Below are 24,581 nucleotides of genomic sequence, written 5' to 3' on the forward strand. Positions count from 1 at the left end.
TCTGAGACAGAGATCACAGGGTCGCCAGGTGCTGTCTGGATTCGCACAGGTGTAATTTTACTGTCCCTTTCAATGCATGCATAAAAGGTGTTGAGCTCATCGGGGGTTTAGCATTGCTGCCATTTATGCTGTTAGGGTTTGCCTTATAGGAAGCAATGGCATGCAAACCCTGCCACAGCTGTCGTGCATCCGATTGTGTCTCTAGCTTCACATGGAATTGCCTTTTTGCTTTCACGATGGCCTTCCGTAAGTTGTACCTGGACTTGTAGGTTTCTGGGTCGCTGGTCTTGAATGCCACAGACCTAGCCCTCAGCAGACTGTGAATCTCCTGGTTCATCCAGGGCTTCTGGTTTGGGAAGACTCAGTATGTTTTCGAAGCCACATACTCAGGTCTTGATGAAGTCAGTGATGGCCATAGCATATTCATTTAGATCCGAAGATGAATCCCTGAATATGGTCCAGTACACCGATTCAAAGCAGTTCTGTAAACACTCCTCCACCTGCCTTGACCATACCTTTGTGGTCCTCACCACTGGTGCTGTGGTCCTCAGTCTATTATTGGTCTGTCAAAGGCATGGATTGGGAAGTCATGAAGAATATGTTTCTTAGATTGCACTTTATCTCTGAATTCACAGTTAGGAGTGTTTTTGATGTGCCATAGATGCATAGTGATCAATTCAAGGCAGGCCATTCTTTCTCCTTGAGTTCAAAGCCATGCAGTTCAGATGTAAAGTGTGGATGATGTTTTTTTTCTCTGATGTCGGCCCAGGCGTCTCTGCACTGTTGCTCAGCAGTGTTTAAGAGAGAGTTAAGGTCATCAAAGTGCCGATACAGTTGTTCTAGCTTTCAAGAGATCTTGTTAAGGTGTTAATTCTTAGTGAGGTCTGTGGTATATAGAACAAATGCAGCTGCATTTAAATATATTGGGGCAGAAAGTTAAAATTATGCCTTGGCATGTAGCTTCTCAGGATGTGCTGTCTCCTGACAGTTTTTGGTTCTACCTTGGTTCTACTAAGCATTTTGGGAGCTGGGAGTTCCTGGTTAACTGAAAGGAGAAAAGGAGAAGAATCGGGTTTTGGTGAGAGGTGTGTTAGTAAATTGAAGGTATATGCTTGCATCACTTTCAACTTGGAGGTGCAGAGACTATGGGGTGATGAGAAAATAAGATGTGAAAAATGGAATTGGATATGTGTGTACAGTTATCTTCAATGTTGTCTGATTAGCTGCAGCCACAAATCTCCTCCCCTTTAAGAGTTGTTGGCAGGCTTTAACCGTTGCCGATAAACTTGTTGTTAGCTACTCATGAAACCAAGTCTGGTGAGGAAGTGCTGAGGTTAGAAACAATGTGGCTATTACTGGCAAGTCATGTAGCAGCATGAATTTTGTATGCATCGAACACAAGGTCAAATGGGTATGGGATTAATGTATCATAAACCCAGCTCTCATCTTGGGGGCCATCTAATGTAGTCACTGTGGTGTTTTGTGTTTTCTGATTTACTTTGAAAGGTTTGGGATGCAAGTCTGCTCCTTTGACCCCAGAGGTAAGATTAGATCTACCCTTGCACTGGGGTCTACTCTTCCATCCCCAAACTCCTCCTACATGACCTTCTTAAAGTATCACTTGTTCTTTTACCTCGTTGATGAGGATTTCTTTGGTGTGCAATTGCAAGCTTAGCCTACTTGGAATTTACCCAATCTCCAGCTTCCTACCATTTCTCACCTGTTCGAGACAAGGGTTGGACAGAGGTGCTGCAGATGTGGCCCAGTGGTTACAAACTCTCATGTCCCATTCTTTTCAGCTCGGGATGGTTAATTCCTTGATTCAGACCTTCGTTAACATCAGGACAATTATGTCCAATCTGAATATTAGCCAGTAAAGCTTCCCATGCTTGGTGCAAAGTGTAGTCACCTGAAAGGCTGTTCCTTGTGTGCAGGGTTTCATGACCATCACTGATAAACCTGCATCAATGGATCATACTGGGGAAAATTAATTTACCTACAGCTCCACTGTAATACACCAATTATTGTGTGCCCCAGTTAATTGTGCTCAGCTGCAAGACTTATCTGCCTTGTTATATTCCTTTTATGGAGTTAAAAAGAAAAGTAATTCCTCGGTATGCAAGGGCTGGTGTGAGAAACAGATGTAATATTATGTATATGAAACCATCTATAATGAATATAATTATACCAAGCATAACATACCAGTGTAGACAGAGGCTAAGGCATATTAGTGTGCTTGTGCAGTGACACCACTAGTATAGCCACAGCTTCTCAGTACCTACTGGGAGTATACTTGACACCGATACATAGTGCTGGTAGTGATCTTTATTTCCATTGACAGCCCTCCCTTTAATGAGGACAAAACTGACCAAAAGTAAGCAGTGAAATATTTTGTTGCCTTTAAACAAACAAAAACGTGTCAGTAGAATGTTATCATATAAAATATAAATTTTGTAGTTTGTCATTAAAATGTTGGATGCATTGCTTTTTTAATGAGAATTTGTTTGAATGTGTCTCATCTCTCATTTTGATTCAGATCTATCAAATGAACATTTATCTTTGTTTGATTATGGGATTTAGGAAAGAGAAGAAAATTGGACATGCAAAGTAATAAATGCAGGGGCACAGAAGAGGGAGATCTAACCTGGTCAAATTGAACATGACTGGGGAAGAAATGGGGAAGGTGGTGTGGAGGGGTTTGTTCTTTGTGCCAACGTTGCACATTTTTGTTCTGGTTCAATTTTTTGACAATTACAATATCAATATTCCTTTGCATTTCAGTGTATGTCCCTGAAGAAGACTTAAAGACAGGAGAACTGAGAGAAGGAGAAGATGCCAGCCCTTCTGCTGAGGAGTTACAAGGCAATGGTTACATGTGCACGGAAGAAGAGGAGGAGGAAGAGGAAGACAGCAAAGGCAGCTACAGCTACCAGAATTCTCCAATTAGTGCAATATCTAACCAGGATGCAGAGTGCGACTCACACATAAGTGATACCAGTGACAGATTGGCTGACTTTAAAAGTATTTCTTCCCGGGATGGGCAAGAAAAGGAAGAGGAGTCAAATGGAGAGACAAAGAATGGCCAGCAGAATAGTTTAGGAGCAATGAGAGCCGTTTATGCTAGCTTTCTATCTGATTCATATTGGTCAAGTCTCGGCTTTGACCTCAAGCAATCAAAGGCTGAAAGGACAAGTTGCAAAAGCAGCAATGAAAGCACCAAAAGTAGTTTTGATTGGCACCAAGATGCATTATCCAAAACATTTCAGCAGACGTCATCTGGCAGACCAGTGCCTAAACCAAATCTTTTCAGTTCAGTGCAGTTGTACAGGCAAAATAACAAATTGTTTGGGACAGTCTTCACGGGTGCCAGTAGGTTTCGCTGCAGAGAATGTAGTGCAGCATATGACACTTTGGTAGAACTAACCGTGCACATGAATGATACAGGCCATTACCAAGATGATAACCACAAAAAAAACTTGGACCATAACAGCAGTTGGACAAAGTCACGAAAACGGGCTTTGCAGGAAATGGATGGTATGCATGATGCCCAGAAAGTTTTAAAGTGCATGTACTGTGGTTATTCATTTGATTCCCTTCAAGACTTGAGTGTTCATATGATTAAAACAAAACATTACCAGAAAGTGCCTCTGAAGGAACCAATGCCACCTATTGGATCAAAGTTAGTCCCCCCCACTAAAAAACGGGCCCAGCATGAAGTCAACCAGCCTTGTTCACCAGATTCAACAACTGGAGTTGCAGGGACATTCACAGGTGAAGCACAGAAGAATTCAAACCCCTATGTGTCATCTAACAATCGGTATGGCTATCAAAATGGTGCCAGCTATACCTGGCAATTTGAAGCTTGTAAGTCTCAAATCCTGAAGTGCATGGAATGTGGAAGCTCCCATGATACACTACAGCAGCTCACAGCTCATATGATGGTGACAGGGCACTTTCTTAAGGTAACAAACTCTGCGTCGAAAAAGGGAAAGCAGATTGTTTTTGATCCTTTGGCTGTGGACAAAGCACAATCTGTCACAGAAGCACCATCAAGTGAAATCCAACCTCTAGCACCAGTCAGCAAGTTGCCTCCAGATTCTTTAACTCCATCAGCAGTTGAAGATAACAAAAATGAAGAAGAAAAGCAAGAGATAACAGAGGAAGTGGAGAAACCACCTAAAGATAAAGACGATTGCAAAGGTGAAAACCCAGAAAAGATATTTGGTTCCACACTTCAATATCAATACATAAGAGAAGAAGATCTGGAGGAGAGTTCAAAGGGAGGTGGTGATATACTTAAATCACTTGAAAACACTGTTACTTCAGCCATTAACAAAGCCCAAACTGGGAGCCCAAGCTGGAGTGCATATCCCAGCATCCATGCTGCCTATCAGCTTCCAGGGATTATTAAACCTGTGCAACTTGGTACTCAAATATTGCAAGTTAAGCCAAACCTGAAACCAATAGCTCCAAAAGTCAGGTATTTCTCTGTAATTACAAGCAGCCAAAACCAAGCTGTTCATTCCAACAATGACCAAATTAAGGAAGAACCAATTAGCCCAGTTCACGAGCAGATTTCATCCAAGCTGGAAGAAAGCAATATCGAGAAAAAGGACCCAAAGTTAAATCTGCAGTCCCCACTCACTTTGCCATGTAAAAAGGAAAGTGAGAGTCCAATAAAAACAGAGACTCTCATTGATCTCCCAAAGGCAGACTCACCTTGTTTGAAAGATGCTGAAGAAGTGAAGCAAAGCTTCAAGAACGAGCCTGTAAAAAGCGATACAGGATCTCCAAATTTTTCATTAACCAATGGATGTTCTGGACTGACTGTCATCACAGATCACCCATCTGAACACCTTTCTGTTAGCCCACTTAGTGCATTGCAATCTATAATGAATACTCACCTTGGCAAAGCAGCCAAGCCCCTTAACTCAAACCTAGACCCTGTAACTATGCTTTGTAGACTAAATAAAAGCTTGTTGGAGAAATCAGCTTCACCGCCAAGTTTAATAAAGCCATCTAATGTTGCTGATAGATATTACTATGAAAGCAGTGATCAGCCAATAGATCTCACCAAATCGAAGAGTGGCAAAACCGTCCAATCAAACACGGTCAAACCTCTTACTTCAATACCTTCCAAACATGCTTTATCTGATATTGCTGATATGGTAAAGGTTCTCCCAAAGGGTACAACACCAAAACCTTCTACCTCATCAAAGATGACAGCAGAAAGGTTAGAGACTGATGTGAGGAGCTTTGAAGATGTGTCAATGGAATTTTTACCAGTTCAGAAAAGAAAAGGAAGGCAGTCAAACTGGAATCCCCAGCATCTTCTTATACTGCAGGCCCAATTTGCTGCAAGTCTGTGGCAGACAGGAGAAGGCAAATATTTATTATCTGATCTAGGTCCACAAGACCGTATGCATATTTCAAAATTTACTGGACTCACCATGACTACCATAAGTCACTGGCTTGCCAATGTAAAATATCAATTGAGAAAGACAGGTGGAACAAAATTCCTTAAGAATTTAGACACAGGGCATCCAATTTTCTACTGCAACGATTGTGCCTCCCAGTTTAGGACTCCTTCCACTTATATTGGTCATTTGGAATCCCATTTGGGCTTCACTATGAAAGATATGGCAAAAATTTCTGTACAGCATGCAAGAGGGGAGCAAGAAGTGTCAAAAGTAACATCTGAGAAGTCAATGGGACCAACTGTAGCAGATGAGGACACAGGCAGCAAGTTCCAGTGTAATCTGTGCAATCGAACTTTTGCTAGCAAGCATGCAGTAAAACTGCATCTCAGCAAAACACATGGGAAGTCACCAGAGAATCATTCGCAGTATGTAACTGAACTAGAGGAAGAGTAGCATCTCAAGGTGAGCATCAAAACTGTTTCTATTAAGTCATTTAATTGTCTGATTCACATTATGAAGGTGAGTCACTGTAAATTATGTTAAGCAAAATGCATTCCACAAAACTAGTGAGCAAGAGCAGCTGATAGTCCTTCAAAAAGCTATTTAGTTTTTCTAACTGGGGATTATCCCAGGAAAATTTTTAAGTTGCAGGGACTTACTTCCAAAGTCCATGGCTATCATCTTGATTGAAGGTGGCTTGCTGTACTTTGGATAGATCAATAATATGCTGGTGTGTTTGTGAAATTTTACATAGTGTACTTAGATGTTTGTTTCTCAGTCAGTACAATAAAGTGCCCTTCATCACATACTTACTGTTAATGAAATTCAATCTTGTCTGCCTGTATGATTGTTTCAGCTATTTGCAATGGCATTTACTCAGACTTTTGATGGTCTCCCAAGCAGTTTGAACACAGAAGTACTATAAACTACTAGAAATGCTGAAAGTATGTTTAAACCATTTGAATCAAACAATAGCACAAAAACAGGCTAATCCCAAATAATGCGTTGTGCCTAGTTTTCTTTTCCATTAACATCAATGGAAAAGGAAATTGGGCACAGTGAAAAAGGCACTGCTGATTCATCAAGAGTCCATTTTGTGCTACTGGCTTTGACAATTTCCAAATAAACATGGATTTCCACTGCAAACAATATTTCAGAATCAGTTGAACAGCAGCAGATGCAATGCATTTGCCTCAAAATTTAGTTTTTAATCTCTGTTTGTTGTTATTGTATAAAAATTCTTAAATAATAAAATAAGTTTATATAAATGGGTTTTAATTTTTATATCTTAAAATAATTCTTATGTACAGTAATGAAGCTAAAATTTGATGACTGAATCTGTAGTACTTTTCAGAACACAAACCTCTGTAAATAATCATCTATGGATAAAATTCAATTTTTCTTGCATCAATTTCAAAAGGATAATGGAAGTAACTGTGTATTAAGTGTTTTTTTTTGAAAATGTTAATTGAACAATCAAAATCATGTTGTAGTTTATGAAACTGTACAAACGTATATTTGTGTTATGGTAAGCCAACCCATGCAGCTTGCTGTGGAAAAAAAGCCCAGATCTTTTCACTAAAAGTCAAACAGAATGTATTGTGGAAAGGTTTGCTGCTGAGAGCATAATGGATAATACAGCATTGGCTTAGACAAATGAAAAAAACAACTGAAGCATTTGATACAGATGTAAGGTATAAAGTATACACCAAGGTATACATGTAAGGTAGACACCAATTACAATTTTATTTGAAATAGTCAAAAGATGTTTGCTGTCTCTGTATGTTTATCACATATAATCTGGCACTATCTCAGGGTGTTATCCAGCAAAAGTAATACGTTATACATTTTTTGCTACATCATTTTTCATTGAAACTGATGATAAATAGATTGGGTATGGGGAAGGTTGGTGGGTGCGGAGAAGTTTGTCTTTGGTCACTCGGGTGAAGCACATGATTTTTGGCCAGCAGTTGTACTCGCCTCTTGGGTTACAATGGAACACAGTGTGGGGAGGTGAGTACATGGGTGACAATGAGTATAGTGTGAATATCTTGAAATTTACTTTGTTCATTTTCTGTAAGTGTTGAAGAGACAGTACATTTTTTATTGTCCAGCGGTGTTTTAAGGGATGAGTCTTTGCTATTTGCCATTCGAGCGGAAACTCATGTCCGTAAGCCAAATAGGATTTCCGGCTTCAATTCTAGCCTCAAACTAGAAACCTGAATATGTTACGCTAGGGAATGGGTAGGCTGTGCAAGTAGGACAACGAAGAAGCAAAAGAGTTTGTGGCTGGAGAGCAGAGTTTGTGGCAGAAACCAGATACACTGGTTTTGGTCTTCCTGATATTTATTTGAAGTAAATTTATACTCATTAAACAATGGACGTCAGATAAGAAGTGTGACAAGTGGAAGGGGGGATCAGAGAGCAGATGGCTTAGTAGATATAGTTGTGCAAAAATATATTCATGTGAAGCCTTCACAGTATACTTGGATGATGTTACCAAACAGCAACATATCGATGGGAAATGGGAGGATTCGAAGCATAAATCCTTGGGAATTCCAGATAATGGTAATTAGCCACTGCAGGATGAGGAGAAAGTGTTTACCATAGCCACAGTCAAAATGCATGTATTTTTCATATATTCATTTTGGAGATCTAGGTGTAGCCGATTAGGCCAGCATTTATTGTCCAGGCACCCTTGATGATGCCATCAACCACTACAGTCCTTCTTGTAAAGCTACTTGCACTCTGGTCTTGGGCAGGGAATTCCAGGACTTTTCCAGATTTTTCTGAATTTAATGAGAACCATCAGTTCTGGGAAGGAGTGGAAAACTGATTGGAAGTATTCAAGTGTGGGGATCTGAGAAAGAACATAAATAAGGAGGTGACTGCACTTGCAAAGACTTCAAGAACAAAGCAAGATTGGAGTTTGGATTGCTGCTTACAAAGAGAGATGAGTTGGTCCTTCTGAGGACGGTTTTAATGGTGATAGTCATAATAGGATAGAAACTGGTCCTGGAAAGTTACAGTTAATACTATCAGTTAATATGGAGACCAATAGGATGAGTTGGTTCACAGTTTGGTGAAAATAGGGTCAAGGAAGCAGAAGGTTTACCTCATAGAAATGAAGAGAAGGCCTGTGGGATGATAGTAGAGGAATTAGAGAAAAAAAGGAACCAATAACATGAGATACCAAGTTCTCTCCAGTTATCTGAACAGCTCTAATATCTACATATCATTTTTGGAAAAAAAACATTCTGAGGGTAAACCATGATAAATATGTTTCACTTTATTTCACAGGATGTATCTTTGTGATCTTATTTAAAACATATCTGATATTGGCTTAATCTGACCAGAGTGGTGCACAATTGCAAAGTAATTTCAAAGGAGTTAGCTGTCTTTGGTAGAATACAGAATTAGCAACATAATAGTGCAAAATGAGTAGTCTCAGGAAACCTGCCATCTGAGCATGAACCTCACCTACAACTGCATCTCAGTGCACCACAAAATGATCTCTGTCTCTCACCATAGAATTACCTCAGTCATGTTAATGTTCGACACATAGCACTTTCTGTGAGTTAAGCCTCCTCTTGCATTGATTAAATGGCTTAGTCTTATCTGGCCACATTTGGGGAGTTCAACAGTGAAGATTCTTCACTGAGGTAAATTCCTGTTTTCTCCTGATTTCTCCAGAAATCATTTCAATGCCTTCTTCCTCACAAACCCACTTCCCCCTTCCACCCCCAACTCTGTGATCAGACCCTATTCCATTCCACTGTCTTCCATGGCCCCTCAAATCTCCTCCCATATCCTCACCCATGTTTTACCCACCTTCTTCTCAGGCTCATAGAGTTATGTGGCATAGAAACAGGCCCTTTGGCCCACCATGTCTATGCTGACCATCATGCCTACCCGTACTACTCCCACTTGCTTGTTTTAATTCCATATCAGTCAATGACTTCCTCATCCAAGTACCTGTTAAGATGCCTCTTAAATGCCATTACTATTCCTGCCTCCACCACCTCCACTGGAAGCTCATTCCAGAAACCAGCTACTCTCTGTGTGAAAATTTTACCCCTCAGATTTCGTTAAACCTCCTCCCTCTCACCCTAAACCTACGTATGTCCTTGAATTTTAAACACCCCTACCAAGGGAAACAGACATTGGCAGTCAACCCTGTCTATGCCTCTCATAATATTATATAGCTCTATCATGTCACCACATAGCCTCCTTCACTCCAAGGAAAACATACCATGACTGTCCAATCTCTCCTTATAGCTCAATCCCTCCAATCCAGGTGAAATCCTTGTGAATCTTTTTTGCACCCTCTCTTGCTTAATTACATTCCAACACCCCAGAGCATGCATTTTGCATCATTATGTTTCTAATTCTGTATTCTATCAAAGACCACTAAGTCCTTTGAAATCACTTTGAACTCTTGATCTCCCTCACCATCTCCTCAACTCATAATGATCTACTTGCCATCCCATATCTGCACCTCACACCACGATCCTCTCCTCGAGTTCAGTCATCTCTCTCACATCAATAACGCCATGATTCATGTTCCCCCCGACCTTCCCACCACCTAATCTGATCTCCACTCCTCTCAATCTTCCTCCCACCACCCTCCTCTTAATCTTCCCTTTTCCACCTTGATAGGGAGTGACAGAAATAAGGCCTATTAACTGGTTTGTTTGTGAATGCAGGCATATTGCCAGAATTGCCAATTCTAATGCAGATGTTGCTGTAGACATTGTGTACATAAGAATGTTGGACCCTTGTACTCTTGCATCAAGCTGGCAAGGATCGCCATTCAATGCATGAAGAATTTCTTCTTAGTGGTCTTTATTTGGGAAACAAATCAATTGTAGAATCTAAAAGAATAACCAGAGTGATATAACATCACCTTGTGGTCCATTTTTGCAAGTAATGGACTCCAAGAACCAGAGGATAAAATTTTAATCTGTTATTTCTATGTCAGTAGGATTTATACCAAAATGGCTTTGATCTGGATTTCACATTGTAGTGTAAATGTGCCTCAATGACAGTCAATCTGATTATGAAGCAATTAGCCTTGATCAAACAGCAATCTTGAATTTTAATTCCAACACCGAGGCTAAATATGCGCACAACATTTGCTGTCTAAATTACGAATAATGGCTAGTATGAGGAACTTGCATCAAAAAGAAAATATCATTTAATTCTGTTTAAGTTTTATGTCAAATGTAATGTTTGCTGACTGAATGTTATTTCTGTGCTATTTATACTCCAGTCTATCCAATGCTCCAGTATTAAATTCTGATGGAACCACTTTTTTTTGTGAACTGATTGGAAGCTAATGATGACTGTATTAGAGCTTCTTTTCAGAAGTAAAACATAAAATCCAACCTGAGAAGTCCTTTTAGCAATGCATTTTGGACACTTTAGAAGGCTATTTAGGTTGTAATTTCAGTTCATGATATTTTTTTATCAAATTCTAATAGTAATTCATATCTTCCTGCACCCAAAATACAAAGGATCATGCAATTGTGAAATCCTAACCATGAAATTGACCTTGTATTAAACATGAGGTTACAAAAGTTTTCAGTAATTGTTACGTTTCTTATTTGTTTATTCATGATAAAAATGAGGACTTCGAATTATGGTCATTGCACAGTTTATTGAATAGATGTATCAAGTATCGATATTAATTGAAATTAAGCATAACTTGCTTTCCATACAGGTCAGATTGTAGTCTCATTACTACACATTAATGTTAACAACATGGAAATACTGTTATTTTAATTTATATTCATGTCAAAATCTTCCATTTACAAAGTTGTAGGAATTCGAATTGGTTTATTATTGTCACTTGTACTGGGGTACAGTGAACAACTTGTCTTGCGTACTGTTCATACAGATCAATTCATTACACAGTGCATTGAGGTAGTACATGGAAAAACAATACAGAATGCAGAGTAGAGTGTCACAGCTACAGAGAAAGTGCAGTGCACATAGACAATAAGGTGCAAGGTCATAACAAGGTAGACTGTGAGGTCAAGAGTCCATCTTAACGTACTAAGGAACTGTTCAATAGTCTTATAACAGCGGGATAGAAGCTGTCCTTGAGCCTGGTGGTATGTGCTTTCAGGCTTTTGTATCTTCTGCCTGATGGGAGAGGGGAGAATAGGGAACGTCCTGGGTGGGTGGGACCATTGATTATGCTGGCTGCCACACCAAGGCAGCGAGAAGTGTAGACAGTCCATGGAGGGGAGGTTGGTTGCCGTGATGTGCTGAGCTGTGTCCACAACTCTCAGCAGTTTCTTGTGGTCCCGGGCAGAGCCGTTGCCATACCAAGCCGTGATGCATCCAGGTAGGATGCTTTATATGGTGCATCGATAAACGTTAGTGAATGTCAAGGGGGACATGCCAAATTTCTTTAGCCTCCTGAGGAAGTAGAGGTGCTGGTGAGCTTTCTTGGTGTCTACGTGGTTGGACCAGGAGAGGCTATTTGTGATGTTCACTCCTAGGAACTTGAAGCTGTCAACCCTCTTGACCTCAGCACGATTGATGTAGACAGGTGTATGTGCACTGCCCCCTTCATGAGGTCAATGACTAGATCTTTTGTTTTGCTGACGTTGAGGAAAAGGTTATTGTCATGTCACTATGTCACTAAGCTCGCTATCTCCTTCCTGTACAACAACATCGTCATTTGAGATACTGCCCACTACGGTGGTATCATCTGCAAACTTGTAGATGGAGTTAGAGCAGAATCTGACCACGCAGTCATGAGTGTATAGGGAGTAGTGTAGGGGGCTGAGGATGCAGCCTTGTGGGGCACCAGTGTCAAGAATAATCGTGCCGGAGGTGTTGCTGCCTGTTCTTACTGATTGCAATCTATTGGTCAGAAAGTCAAAGATCCAGTTACAGAGGGAGGTGTTGAGTCCCAGGTCTTGGTTTTTGGTGACGAGTTTGCTTGGAATTACAGTATTGAAGGCGGAGCTGTAGTCAATAAACAATAGTCTAACGTAGGTGCCTTTACTGTCCAGATGCTCCAGAGATGAGTGTAGGACCAGGGAGATGGCATCCGCTGTAGACCTGTTTCGATGGTAGGTGAATTGCAGTGAGTCGAGGTTCAACGAGAGGCTGGAGTTAATGTGTGCCCTGACCAGCCTCTCAAAGCATTTCATGATGGTGGATGTCAGAGCCACTGGGCAGTGGTCATTAAGGCACGTTACCTTGTTTTTCTTAGGTACTGGGATGATAATGGTCTTCTTAAAGCAGGTGGGAACCTCAGATTGAAGCAAGGAGAGGTTAAAAATGTCTTTAAATACCCCCGCCAGCTGATCTGCACAGACTGAGGGACACATGGCCAGGGACACCATCCAGGTCAGATGCTTTCTGCGGGTTCACTCTACGGAAGACCGATGTTACGTTCGCAATGATGACTATCGGTTCAGGTTCGTTGGAGGTTGTTGGGGTGTGTGGTGACATTCCAATCCCCTTCTGTTCAAAATATGCATAGAATGCGTTAAGTTCATCGGGAAGGGATGAGCTGTAGTTGACGATGCAGCCCGACTTCGTTTTGTAGCCCTTTACAGCATGTAAGCTCTGCCACAACTGACGGCTGGTCTGGCACTCAATTTTGGACTGATATTGTCTCTTGACACCTCTGATAGCTGTACGGAGGTCATAACTCAATTTCTTGTAAAGGTCAGGGTTACCTGATTTGAATGCCACAGTCCTGGACTTCAGTAGGGAGTGGATCTCCCAGTTCATCCATGGTTTCCGGTTTGGGAACACCCGCATTGTCCTCTTTGGTATACAGAATAATGCTCGTATGAACTAGAGCTAGAATGCTGAAGTAAAATTATTTAAGGCTTTAAAAAAATAGTGAAAATTTGAAATAAAAATATTCTAGAAATACTCAGAAGGCCAGGCAGCATCTGATGAAAAGTTGTCAACTTGAAACATTAACTATTTTTCTCTCTCCACAGATACTGTCTGGCCAGCATTTTATATATTTTATATCTGGAATAGTTTAAAATTTGTGTTCAGATTTCACTATGACCCCTGATTAAAATTTTATTTTATTGTGAATGCAAAACGATAAATACTTTTGAAATTAATTAATTTTCTTAAGAGTTAACAGAGCAGATTTTAAAACACAATTAGCATTTAGACTATCAATGCCAATCAATTTTCTTTATACTTTCTTATTCACTCTATAAGATAAGGGAAATAATTGGTAATTTAAATTATCAACAAAGATATTTCATTCATGTAACCACTTACAGAGACAGCTGGCATCCTTATAATTGCTTTATTTCCAACCGCCTCCTTTTCGAACTTTCCTCACCAGACCATGTTGTATCATTAATCAGCAATTAGTCTCAAGAAGCAATCCTTAAACTGGTGATAGCATTAAAGGAACATGGACTGATACTGTATGCAACGTATAATGTATCCACTCTTGTATAAAGGAAGGCAAGAAAAAATACATACAAATAACTGTTTGATCTCACTCTACTGTACACTGGCACAAAGTCCTTGAAATACTTGGGTCGAAGGACAGTCCTGTCCAGATCTGCAGGGTCAATGATTTATCCTCTGATATCTTATTTTCTATTTCTATCAAACAAACCATTTTGGCGGTGTTAGGAAGCTGGCATCAATTCCTCTGATCTGGGCTTCCCCCTTCCAGCATGACCTCAAATAATGGGGAATGTGGTATCTCTCAAGTTGCCACTGCTTTGTGCCTTGTCTGGTACTAGTCTGATGTGGGCTTCAGCCTCATTGCATATTCAATACCTAGCAGTGGCAGGGCTTTGACATGTCTGTTCTGGTAGGTTGCCTCAGGTTTTTTGGCCATGCTCGGTGGTCTTCCTACACTTGTTTTGCATATGATTCCCTAACCCTTTCTGTGGATAGGAATAGAGCTCTAGTTCACCAAGTCATAAATCTTGGGCTGGGGTGTTGCAGAAAGCAAGGATACTCAAGTGATGAGTCTGATTGCAATGATTTAGCCTTCTTCAACAGTTCCTTGGCCGTGTTTGCAATGTTAATGCAAGTGAAGCTTTTACAGTGGTTGGTTCTTTTTCTGAGATCTGAAGAGCTTGTATTTCCTGATCTCCCTTTTCATTCCTATTGCCATAAAACCCATCTGCACACTCATCAATGAATTGTGAGGCTGAAGAGGTTGCTTATGTTGAATCAATCTTCATATCTTATCTTATGGTCCTGTCATAGTATACCTGTATCCATTCCATCTGCTGTAGTGTATTAATTCCAAAAAAATTGTGACATCTTTCTGGGCTTCTGGATTCCCCAAGTAATCTGATTTCTGATGAGCAATACTTTCAGATCTGTGGAAATTATAGTAATCTGCAAATAATCTTAACTCTCTTTTTAAAATGCCACAGTATTCTCCATGCTCCTGGTTGCAGGTGGAGAACTGGTAAAATGAATAGTTTCAGTTGTAAGCAGCTTGTATCAAATACATTCTCCCAGATCTCATTTGAGGGCTTTGTATGGTATAGACTTTTTTTGTGCCAAGTGAGATTCAATAAATCTTAACTTCTATTATTCTAGCCTGCTCAATAAACAGTGTAAGTTCTTATTTCCATTCCTTGGACAGGTTACTTGACTGACAATCTAAACACTTGGGTGGATTTATTTGTTCTCTCCTGTGCTATCTCAGTTGAAATGTGCAGCTCTTTGTTGTATGGTACACATAACTGCACTTTCATATTTCTGTGGGATCGGACCAGGTAATCGGTATTCCGGTTCAGATGATCTATATTCCATAATTTCATCAAGCTGTACTTCTGATACCATGTCTCAGAATCCCCCTTAGTCACTCTCTAAACACTGGAAGTGGTCAGCAATATAAACTATCAACAGAAATACTTTGATCATGGAACAGCCAGCATCCTTAGAGTTATTTTCTTCCCAATCACCTCCTTTTTAAACTTTCCTCACTGAACCCTGGTGTAAAATCTGCCAGCAGTAAGTCACATAAAATAATCCTTATAGGGGTGGCAGTATTAAAGGAACAATTAGTGTTCATGGACTCATATTACATTATGTTACATTAATTATTAAAGGGTAAATTTGAAAGGCTTGACAACATGAAAGGATACTTCATGACTGATTGCAAATAACGGTCATTAGTTGAATCCTATCACTGACCATGATGACAGGTCATGTAGAATTAATCAAAGACAATTGGACATTTGAAGGTTGTTGGACTAGAAATTGAGCCTTAGGTTGTCTATTTAATTATTCTAAAATTTGCTCAATGATCAGTTTCAGAGAGTGGTCCGGGGATACTTTGAAGAACTTTCTTACCTAAAATTGGTTAATTGGATTTTTTTTTTGTCTGGCATTCACCTAAAAGAGGTGTTGACCCTGATATTTACTCAGAACCAGAAGGAGAGGAGTGATTGGGTTGGAGTGAGTGGTGTGATTTTTAATTGGTATTCCAGAAATAAAGGCATCCAGCACATCCTGCTAAATGCAATGGCAGATATCCCTCAAACATTTTGACTGGTCTCCTGCCCAGCAACCAGCCACTTTGGCAAGTGACTGTAAATCAGGTTGGAAATAAGCTGGGGATGGATGATAGCTAAGTCTGACGTATGAAGGTGAGGTGGTTGGAGTATGGTGCGATGCGATGGTTATATATGGTGATTATACCATGGTGGAATGGTACATCGGTGAGGATCTGATCCCATTGTTACATTGGCCCACAAATTCTTGTCTCTGCACATTAAACATGAAAATTCAGTTAAAATGAAGGCACACAGCTTCCCTAAAAGTTTTTCATGATGAATATTACTCCTGAGAAGGGTTGGTTTGTGCTGCATAATGTAGAACTAATAATAGTAGTAGTTGAGTTTGGATTAGCTTTAAGAATTTTCCATCTCCCTTCCAAAATGTGTGTCCTAGGCAACAAAATGTCCCCATTAGATCTCCAGTTTATGTAAGTTAGATCATTATTGCCTCAGTAGAGTTGGACTGAGGCAGAGGGTGTTGAGCATTCGGGAACATTCAGCAGCAGTCAACTTGAAATATGACAATCCAAAGCCAATTCTAACTCACGCTAGAAGTGTTAGTTCAGAGGAGTGGTCCTCTGGCTCCTCAGTCGATTTCCAAACCCACCAAGGTCTGCTCTACATTCCTCTTCCAGGACTTTGCTGCCGGCTGCTGCTGAATTCCAGTTCTGAGCCAGACTCATAAACGTGGGTTGGGATCTTAGTTGGAATTTTACAATCCCTGTCTTGTGCCAATCTATGCCCAGAGTCCAAGCCAACTCTTTCTAATTATGAAAGCACTCATAAGAGCCACAGGTCTACAAATACTGTTGTCTGCTGGAATCTTTTTCGGGCACTATGCAATGAACTTTTTTTAATATGCTTGTGCCTCGTGTGCTCCTACCATACTTTTGGATTCCTAACATAATATACTTCTGGATCCTCCGCGCGTATAATGCTCCATGTGCACAGAAGCTGCTGGTACAGTGCAGAGACATAAAACAACTTGTAAAACTCATTTGGCATTACTTCCGCAATATTCATAGGGCCCAGTGTACTGAAGCAGATGTTAACTGGAGGGTTGAATTCTGCTTCATTGTTATTTAAAGGGTCTGACATTGTCTGAGCTACTATTGGAGAATCCGAGATATCCATCTCCTACCAGGTAGGTGGCTTATTTCGGTTTTCTTTGCCAGTGAATGCTATCCATCTTCCTAACCACACCCACTTCTCTGTCACTGTTGATCTTCTCTGGTAACACCTATAAACTCCCTGACTAACCCAAGCCCTGTTGACTTCCTCCAGCAGTTTGCTTTTTTGCTCCAAATTCCAGCATCTGCAGCCTCTTGGGTCCCCATCCACCAGTTGTCCTTTTGTCTCATCAGTCACCTCACTGCCCAGTCGCCACCCCACCTAACAACCGCCTCCGTCCTTATCATTTCCACGGTGGATTTTCTGTCCTCTTTGCCTGCACCTTCTATGATCATCTTCACCCCACCCATGAATCTCTTCCCCAGCTTTCCCTTCCACCCCTCTGCCTTGTCATGGTCCATTGCTCCACACCCTCCCCTCCACCACCTCACAGTTTTCTCCCTGCTTTTCTCCCACATTGTCTGTCCAACTCACTTCATCCTCAATCTGTCCTCTGCACTATAACATGGAATTGTGAAGCAAAAGCCTTTATGTACGTGACCATGGGCAGGGCCTGTTCTCACCCTGGGCGTCGGGTCTGATAGTATATAGTCTGATAGCCTGGGAGTCTTAAGCAAAATTATCACTAGGTCACTTTAACATATGTTTTCAGGATATGTTGCAATTTCCATGCCACAACAGTTGCACGTTATCCAGATAGTTTTGTCTCTTTGATACAGTCTGAGGGAATCATCACTGTAATGGATTAATTGCAATTATAAGTGGAGAGGTTTAGTATAGCAATACCATTGAACTGAATAGGGCACAACTAATTTCTCTCTGTTTGTTCCAAAATTACTTCTATTTTCATTTATATCTGTTTTCCCATCTATTCCTTATGATTATTTTGTCTGTTTTTTTACGCAAGTGGCCGAATAGTTTGGCAGATAGGTGTGCCACAGTATGGTTGGACATGGTTCAAAGAATCCATTGTATAATGTACTCATTTTGGCCATCAGGGAAGAAAAGAGAAACACAAAATACTTAGTTGCTTCCCCACATTTGCACCCTTCCTTCAACTCAACTTCAGCAAATGGGAAGAAATTACTCTTACTTTTGGCTAATTCCACTGGTCTAAACAAACTGCTCATAGTTGAATATCAGACTGTACAGATGCAGGGTTATGGTAAAGACAGACACAACAAAATCTAAATACAGTACCATAGATACTGAAATAGATTGAGCTGATTTCTTAATGTTGTAGCTTATACCACTGGTTGTTTGTCAGTAAAAACTCTTATTCTAACATTAATTGTTTATTTAAGGTATTATTAGCAGAGCCTTTAGCTAACTCTTCATTAACAGAAATGCACCATGAGTATAGTTTCACAACTGAGAGAGACTTCAGCTACCTGCCCCTCCAGTGGCAGAGTAATGGCATCTCTTTCAGGAGTAGAATGAAGATTATACTTGACCGTTTCTTTTTTGAATAATCTACTTATGCCACATATGGATTTGTGCCTCGTATTTTCTTGTTCAACTATTTAAATAAACTCATTTTTCATTAATAATGTTGTTTTCTGCTTTGCCTGGTGTGACTTAAGACAATGTGAAGACAATTTTGAGAGCCAATATGAGAATTATATTGTTTGGATCTTATAGGATGTGCATCTTTTGGTTTCAGTACTAATGCCACAAAATCTCTGTGGCCATTACAGATTTAACTGGGTGTGGTCATTCTTTCCATTGACTCTATTTCTATTTATACTCACACCGTAATTCCATATGTAGGAATATCTTCAGTCATGGCATCCATGATCATCATTCTTGCATGGTTCGTGACGGTGATATTCATCTGCTTAGCTAACTGCAAGGGGAATCAATGCTATCCCAATCTTGGCAGCTTTTTTTCCATTTCAACCTCTACTTCCCAATGAAATAATTCTATTCAACATGTTATCCCAGAGCCATACATAGCACAAAGGAAGATGACTGGTTATTGAAGGTCAATTATCCCAGTCCCAGACACCTCTGCAGAAGTTCCTCAGGACAGTCCTGGGCCCAACCATCATCAACTGCTTTATCAATGACTTTCCTTCCATCTTTAGGTCTGAAGTCGGGATGCTTGTTGATGATTGCTTAATGTGCAATCCCATTTGCAACGCCGCAGCAAATGATGCAGCCCATGCCTGATAAGTCACAAGTAACATCGGGGCCACTAACGTGCCAGTATATGAACATCTTAAACAAGAGAAAATCTAATCATATACTTTTGACATTCAGTGGCATTACATTGTGGAGTCACCACTGTCAGACCAACCATGTAAATACAATGAGCAAGTGACTCATCTCCTGACACACAAGGCCTTTCCACTGTCTACATGGCACAATTCAGGAGGGTGATGGATGAGTGCACTCCATCAACTTCCAAGAAGCTTAACACCATCCAGAACAAAACAGACTTCTTGAGTGGCAGCCCATCAAACACACGGCACATTCATTCGCTCCACCAGCATTAAGTGCCATTTACAAAATACACTTAAGTTACTCATTGAGGTTATTCTGATAGCACCTCCAATACCCATAATCTCAAGCACTGAGAAGGACATAGGTGGCAGGGAACAACACCACTTGTGGGTTTCCCTCCAAGTTGCACATTATCTTTTGTCATCACTGCGTCTAAATCCTGGAACTCCTTACCCAACAGCACTGTAGAGTGCCTTCACCAAATGGATTACAGCAGTTCAAAAAGACAGATCACCATGACCTTCTCAAGGGCACTTAGGGATGGGCAATAAATGTTGGATTTGCCAGCAACATCCAGATCCAATGAATGAATGAATGAATAAATAGAAAACTCTGAGATGACTTCATGTCATTTAGTGCTGTTGAGTCAGTGGTTGTGCAAAATTTCCTTTGGTGGAATAATTTACTGCATCTAGCATGCATATTACAAGCTGCAAAATAAATTCTTTCTCTTCACTGATTGGTAGGTATAGGTTATTTTAATTTCCAAATATACTGTCAAATGCATTTCTTATGCAAGCTAACATAAAGATATTTAAGCAAATTAGAAGGCGCCTCCCCCATTCATATTAACTTCCTCTCCCTCGGAAGCCCCACTCTGGAAGGGCTACACTGGTCTGTTTTGAAAGCTGTGTGAGCTACTAAGCTTGCCTGGTTGCTATGTTATGACAAGAAGGGTTTTATTTTGGGTGGAGGGGTGGGTTGTAAGTCATCACTTGTGACAGCAATTCTGAAATCAGAGTGCAAAAAATTGGACAGTAAACGATAAAGCATATGGTGGATGGAAAAGGAAAGTATTTTCACTTAGGCATGTTCCACACTGTAGACAATTAACAGGAATGATAGTAATCAGCATAAATCAGAAAAGGTTTGGGTTATCAAAGTTCCTGTTCACAGAAAAAAAGATCACTTATCAAAAATTTACATAAGTGACGTTTATTGTCCTAAATAAATCTAAAATGAGTCGTGTACCTGAGCAAAAAAGAAAAGAGGAAGCTTAAGATTTTAAGTGCTAATGAAAGACATTGCACACTAAACTGATTAGTTCCTTTGTGCATTTTTGTGCCTGTCAAGTCATAAGCTACCTCTGGACATCACATCGCTGCCTCATAATAGACAACTGACATTCTGTGGTAAATGGAAAAAGAACAGAGCAGAACAGCAAATATTCTAATGCGTTGACACTCACTTGCCCTCTATTGTTCAAAATGAGGAGCAATCATCATTGTTCATCAAATGGCTCCTAATGCAGTTAAAGCATTCAGCTATAATTTCTTATTGCATTTATAATTACTGTCATAGACTATACACCTCAGTGAGCATATTAAAGCCATAAATTATGTAGGCCTTGCCATAGCTGAGGAAGTTGATTTTTCTGGCAGCAGTTATTTGTTAGAGAGCTAGGCTTTTCAGATAAAAAGATGACTGAAGTGCTTGAACAATGCAAGGAATACTTTGTTCAGTCAGTCATCTAGAGTTGACTCAGGTAATTGCAAAACAACAAAGTTCTAGTGTTTTAATAATCCATTCCATTAACAGGACTACAGTGTAGAGGTTGAGTGGCAGTTTAGTCAGAAATTGTGTTTCTGTGAATGTTTCTAAATAGAGTAAATTAATATAAAATATTCTGCGGTAAAATACAGTAAAAGTATGCCTTAATTCAGGCCATTGATGAAGGCTATTTTCTACTTTATTTTTTTTTACTGATAAAGCTCTTTCAAGTGAAGCTTTCAATCTTCCTTGAAACATTTATTTTGCTTATTTTAATTTTGTCAGTTGTAGATGCCTTCTAACATCTCAGATTGACATTTGGATATCTGCCAAGCAAGAAACCCACATAATCACAGCGAAAGGAACACAAGTACTGTACCGTAGATGTTGGCTGATGAATGGTAGTTTTGAAGATGATACAATCACAAAGGCTTGAGGTTAAAATGTGATTTATGTAAAAAAAAACATTTGTAACCTTCAAAGGGATAAACCCTCAAACTCACCTCACATTTATTAAAACTAATGACATATTTGTGATCATTCAAATCAAAAGGCATTGTGGCCAAAATCAATTTATTCAGACCAAATATTGTATACTTCTCTATGATTAAGCTCCATTAAACATAAATATAGCGTACTTGCAAAAGTTGATCCTAACAGAATAGTGATATTTGTAAGCATCTGTAAAAAAGGATGGTACAGAATATTATCAGATTATATCAGATAGAGCAAAAAAGATAAAACAATGCTTATCTGAAAGCAAAACAAAACATCCCCTTGGTATTGACAGAAAGTTTGCATCTTGTGTTGCACACAAATTCAACAGTCTAATAAAATGGAAAGGGATAATTTAATGGGACTAGAAATCTCAGATGTGCCAAACAGATTCTTCACGAAAGTACTCAGTGGGCAGGATCTACTTCTAATTTTTTGACTGTAATGCAAAACATTAGAAAGAAAGTTTAAATTGTCAGTTATGCCCTGGGGCTGAGGGATTTGGAGGTGCAGGTTCACATTGCAGTGGTGTTATTATTAAATTGACAAAATAATAATCCAGAAATCTGAACTAACAATCTGGATGCAGATGTAACAAGTCCTATCAAGTATCATTCGGGAATATCTGAGACTTAGTGTCTAAATTGGGAGAGCTTACCTTTCAGCCAACATCTCAGACTACTGGATCCCACTGGCAGGGTAGATGCAATATGGAAAACAATGCAGTGGTATATGGTTGAGAAGGAATGCCCCGTAAATCCTCAAAGCTGATTCTGGACCTTATGTAGTCTTATGACACCAAGTCAAACATGAACATGGAAACCTGCCGTTGATCCCTTTTTGTCTTCCCTCAGCTCACTTGTAAAGAATACTGATAGTATCAAAGACAATGGCTTGGTAGCATCAAGACTCACCAAGCTACCAACTCTTGAAGAGCAAACATGCCAGAATGTGTGTGAGAGAACGGCACAAAGGATTCATGTCGTTGACCTTGTCCTCACTAGTCTAATTATTGCAGATCCAAACGTCTGTGCCGATATTGATGGAACCACTGCAGAATCCTTGTAGACATATCTTAAAACCAAGGATATCCTACATTGTGCCATGTGGCACTATCATCATACTAAGTGGGAAGTTGGGCATCCATGAGGAATTATGGGGGCCACTAAAACGGCAGAATTGAATTCCACCACAACAAGTAATCTTAGGTCGTCAGTTTACAAACCCAGCATTAATGAATGTAAAGGTGATGACAAGGGAAGAAGCATTCCTAAAAATGAGATGCCAACATGACAAAGCTACATCATGTGACTCTGTGCCATTCACTGAAAGCAACATACAGTAAACAGTGCCAAACAATCCCAGAACTTGGTCAGACCTCTGCAGTCCTGCCACAGCTTCTCAGGAGTTATAGTAGACAATTAACCAGCTAAAGGAAGGACAATGCTTCTTGAACAGCATGGGAGTGCTAGGAGCAAGGCTGAAACATTTGCACACTTCAGGCAGATACCAGTTGGATACTCCGTAGGATCTTCCTTAGAACCTTCATGTTATGGAAGTCAGTCTTCGGCCATAAGAACACAAAAAAGACTGCAGATGCTGGAACCTGGGAAAAAACACAAACACTGGAAGAACTCAGTGGGTCAAGCAACATCTGTGGAGGCAAAAGATGTACGTCAACGTTTCAGGTCAAGACCCTGCATCAAGACTGTGAGGGAAGAAGCAGGATTGCCGGTATGCAGCAGTGCGAGGGAAGGGGGAGGTGGTGGGACAGAATCTGGTAGGTGATAGGTGGAGAGGGGTTGATGGGCAGCCGGACCATTGTGGGGGAAAGGGAGGGAGTGGGAATGGAAATGGTGAACAAAGGGAGAAGGAAACTAGGTAGATGATGAATGCTTGTGGGAGAAGAACATCAGGGATGTAGGTTACTCAAAATTAGAAAACACAGTGTTCAAACCATTGAGTTGTAAGGTACAGGAGAAGACCGAGAGCAGATAGATTGATGTAGTATACTGCTATACACTGGCAATCCTTCCTCTTGCCCCTCAGTCCTGATGCAAAGTCCAAACCCGAAACATTGACCTACACCTTTTGCCTCCACAGATTCTGCATGACCTGCTACGTTCTTCCAGTGTTCTATTTTTTGTTTGTCTTTAGCTAATTCGATTCACTCTGCTTGATATAAGGAAATAACTGAGAGCATTGGCTGCAATGGAATCAGATAATATCCTGGTTCTAATGTTGAAGACTTCCACACATCTAACTAAGATCTTCCAGTACAATTACAACCCTGTATCTCCCTAACAATATAAAAAATTGCCCAGGTACCTCCTGTTCACAAAAAGCAGTAGGAACTCAACTTGGTTAATTTCCACCCTGTCACCCTACTCTCAATCATCAGTAAACTGATGGAAGTGTCATCAAGCAGCACTTGCTTACTAACAACCTACGTACCAATGTCATGCAAAGATTTTGCCGGAACCTCTTAACTCTGGAGCTTATTACAGCCTTGGTATATTAGTCCAAGCATGGATAAAAGTGCTGAGTTCTGGAACTGAGGTGAGAGTATCTGCTCTGGGCATTAAGGCAGCATTTGAAAATATGTTATTAAGTAGCCCTGGTAAAACTGAAGTTTATTTTTTATTTGAAAATCACTTTTGTTTTTATTTGTTCACTGAATGTGAATATTGCTACCAATCTTAATTTTCCCTTGAATTAAATGACTTGTCATTCCAGAGGGCAGTTAAGTGTCAGACTGTGTAGGTTTTCTCGCCTGAAGGTCATTGTTTAACCAGGAATGCAGAAGTTTCATGGTCACTATTACTGATGCGAGCTTTCCATTCCAAATTGATTTAATTGGTTGAATTTAAATCCCCAGCAACCATATTAACCCAAACACATGTCTCCAGATGAATAATCCAGACCTCTGGATGTTGGCCCAGCAATCGAATCGCTGTGCTTCTGTCCCTGGAGAGTCAGTGGGAATCATGGGGAAAGCTCTCCA

The 24,581-nt window shown here is 40.2% G+C and overlaps 1 protein-coding gene across 2 annotated transcripts in view; it reads left to right on the plus strand.

Annotated features, from left to right (window-relative positions):
• Nucleotides 1-24,581, plus strand: part of LOC127578854 (teashirt homolog 2) — a 414,469-nt gene that overhangs the window by 215,257 nt on the left and 174,631 nt on the right. Inside the window, exons 2-3 of one of the 2 annotated variants that reach the window (XM_052031372.1) lie at nt 2,782-5,882; nt 21,368-21,411. In XM_052031372.1, the coding sequence (XP_051887332.1) occupies nt 2,782-5,873 (3,092 nt within the window). In that variant the 3' untranslated portion in view covers nt 5,874-5,882; nt 21,368-21,411. Of the gene's footprint in view, nt 1-2,781; nt 5,883-21,367; nt 21,412-24,581 lie in introns of those variants that run through there. The other variant, XM_052031371.1, reaches the window with a different exon arrangement.

Source organism: Pristis pectinata, chromosome 16 (genome assembly GCF_009764475.1).
Source record: "Pristis pectinata isolate sPriPec2 chromosome 16, sPriPec2.1.pri, whole genome shotgun sequence".
Classification (NCBI taxonomy): Eukaryota; Metazoa; Chordata; class Chondrichthyes; order Rhinopristiformes; family Pristidae; genus Pristis; species Pristis pectinata.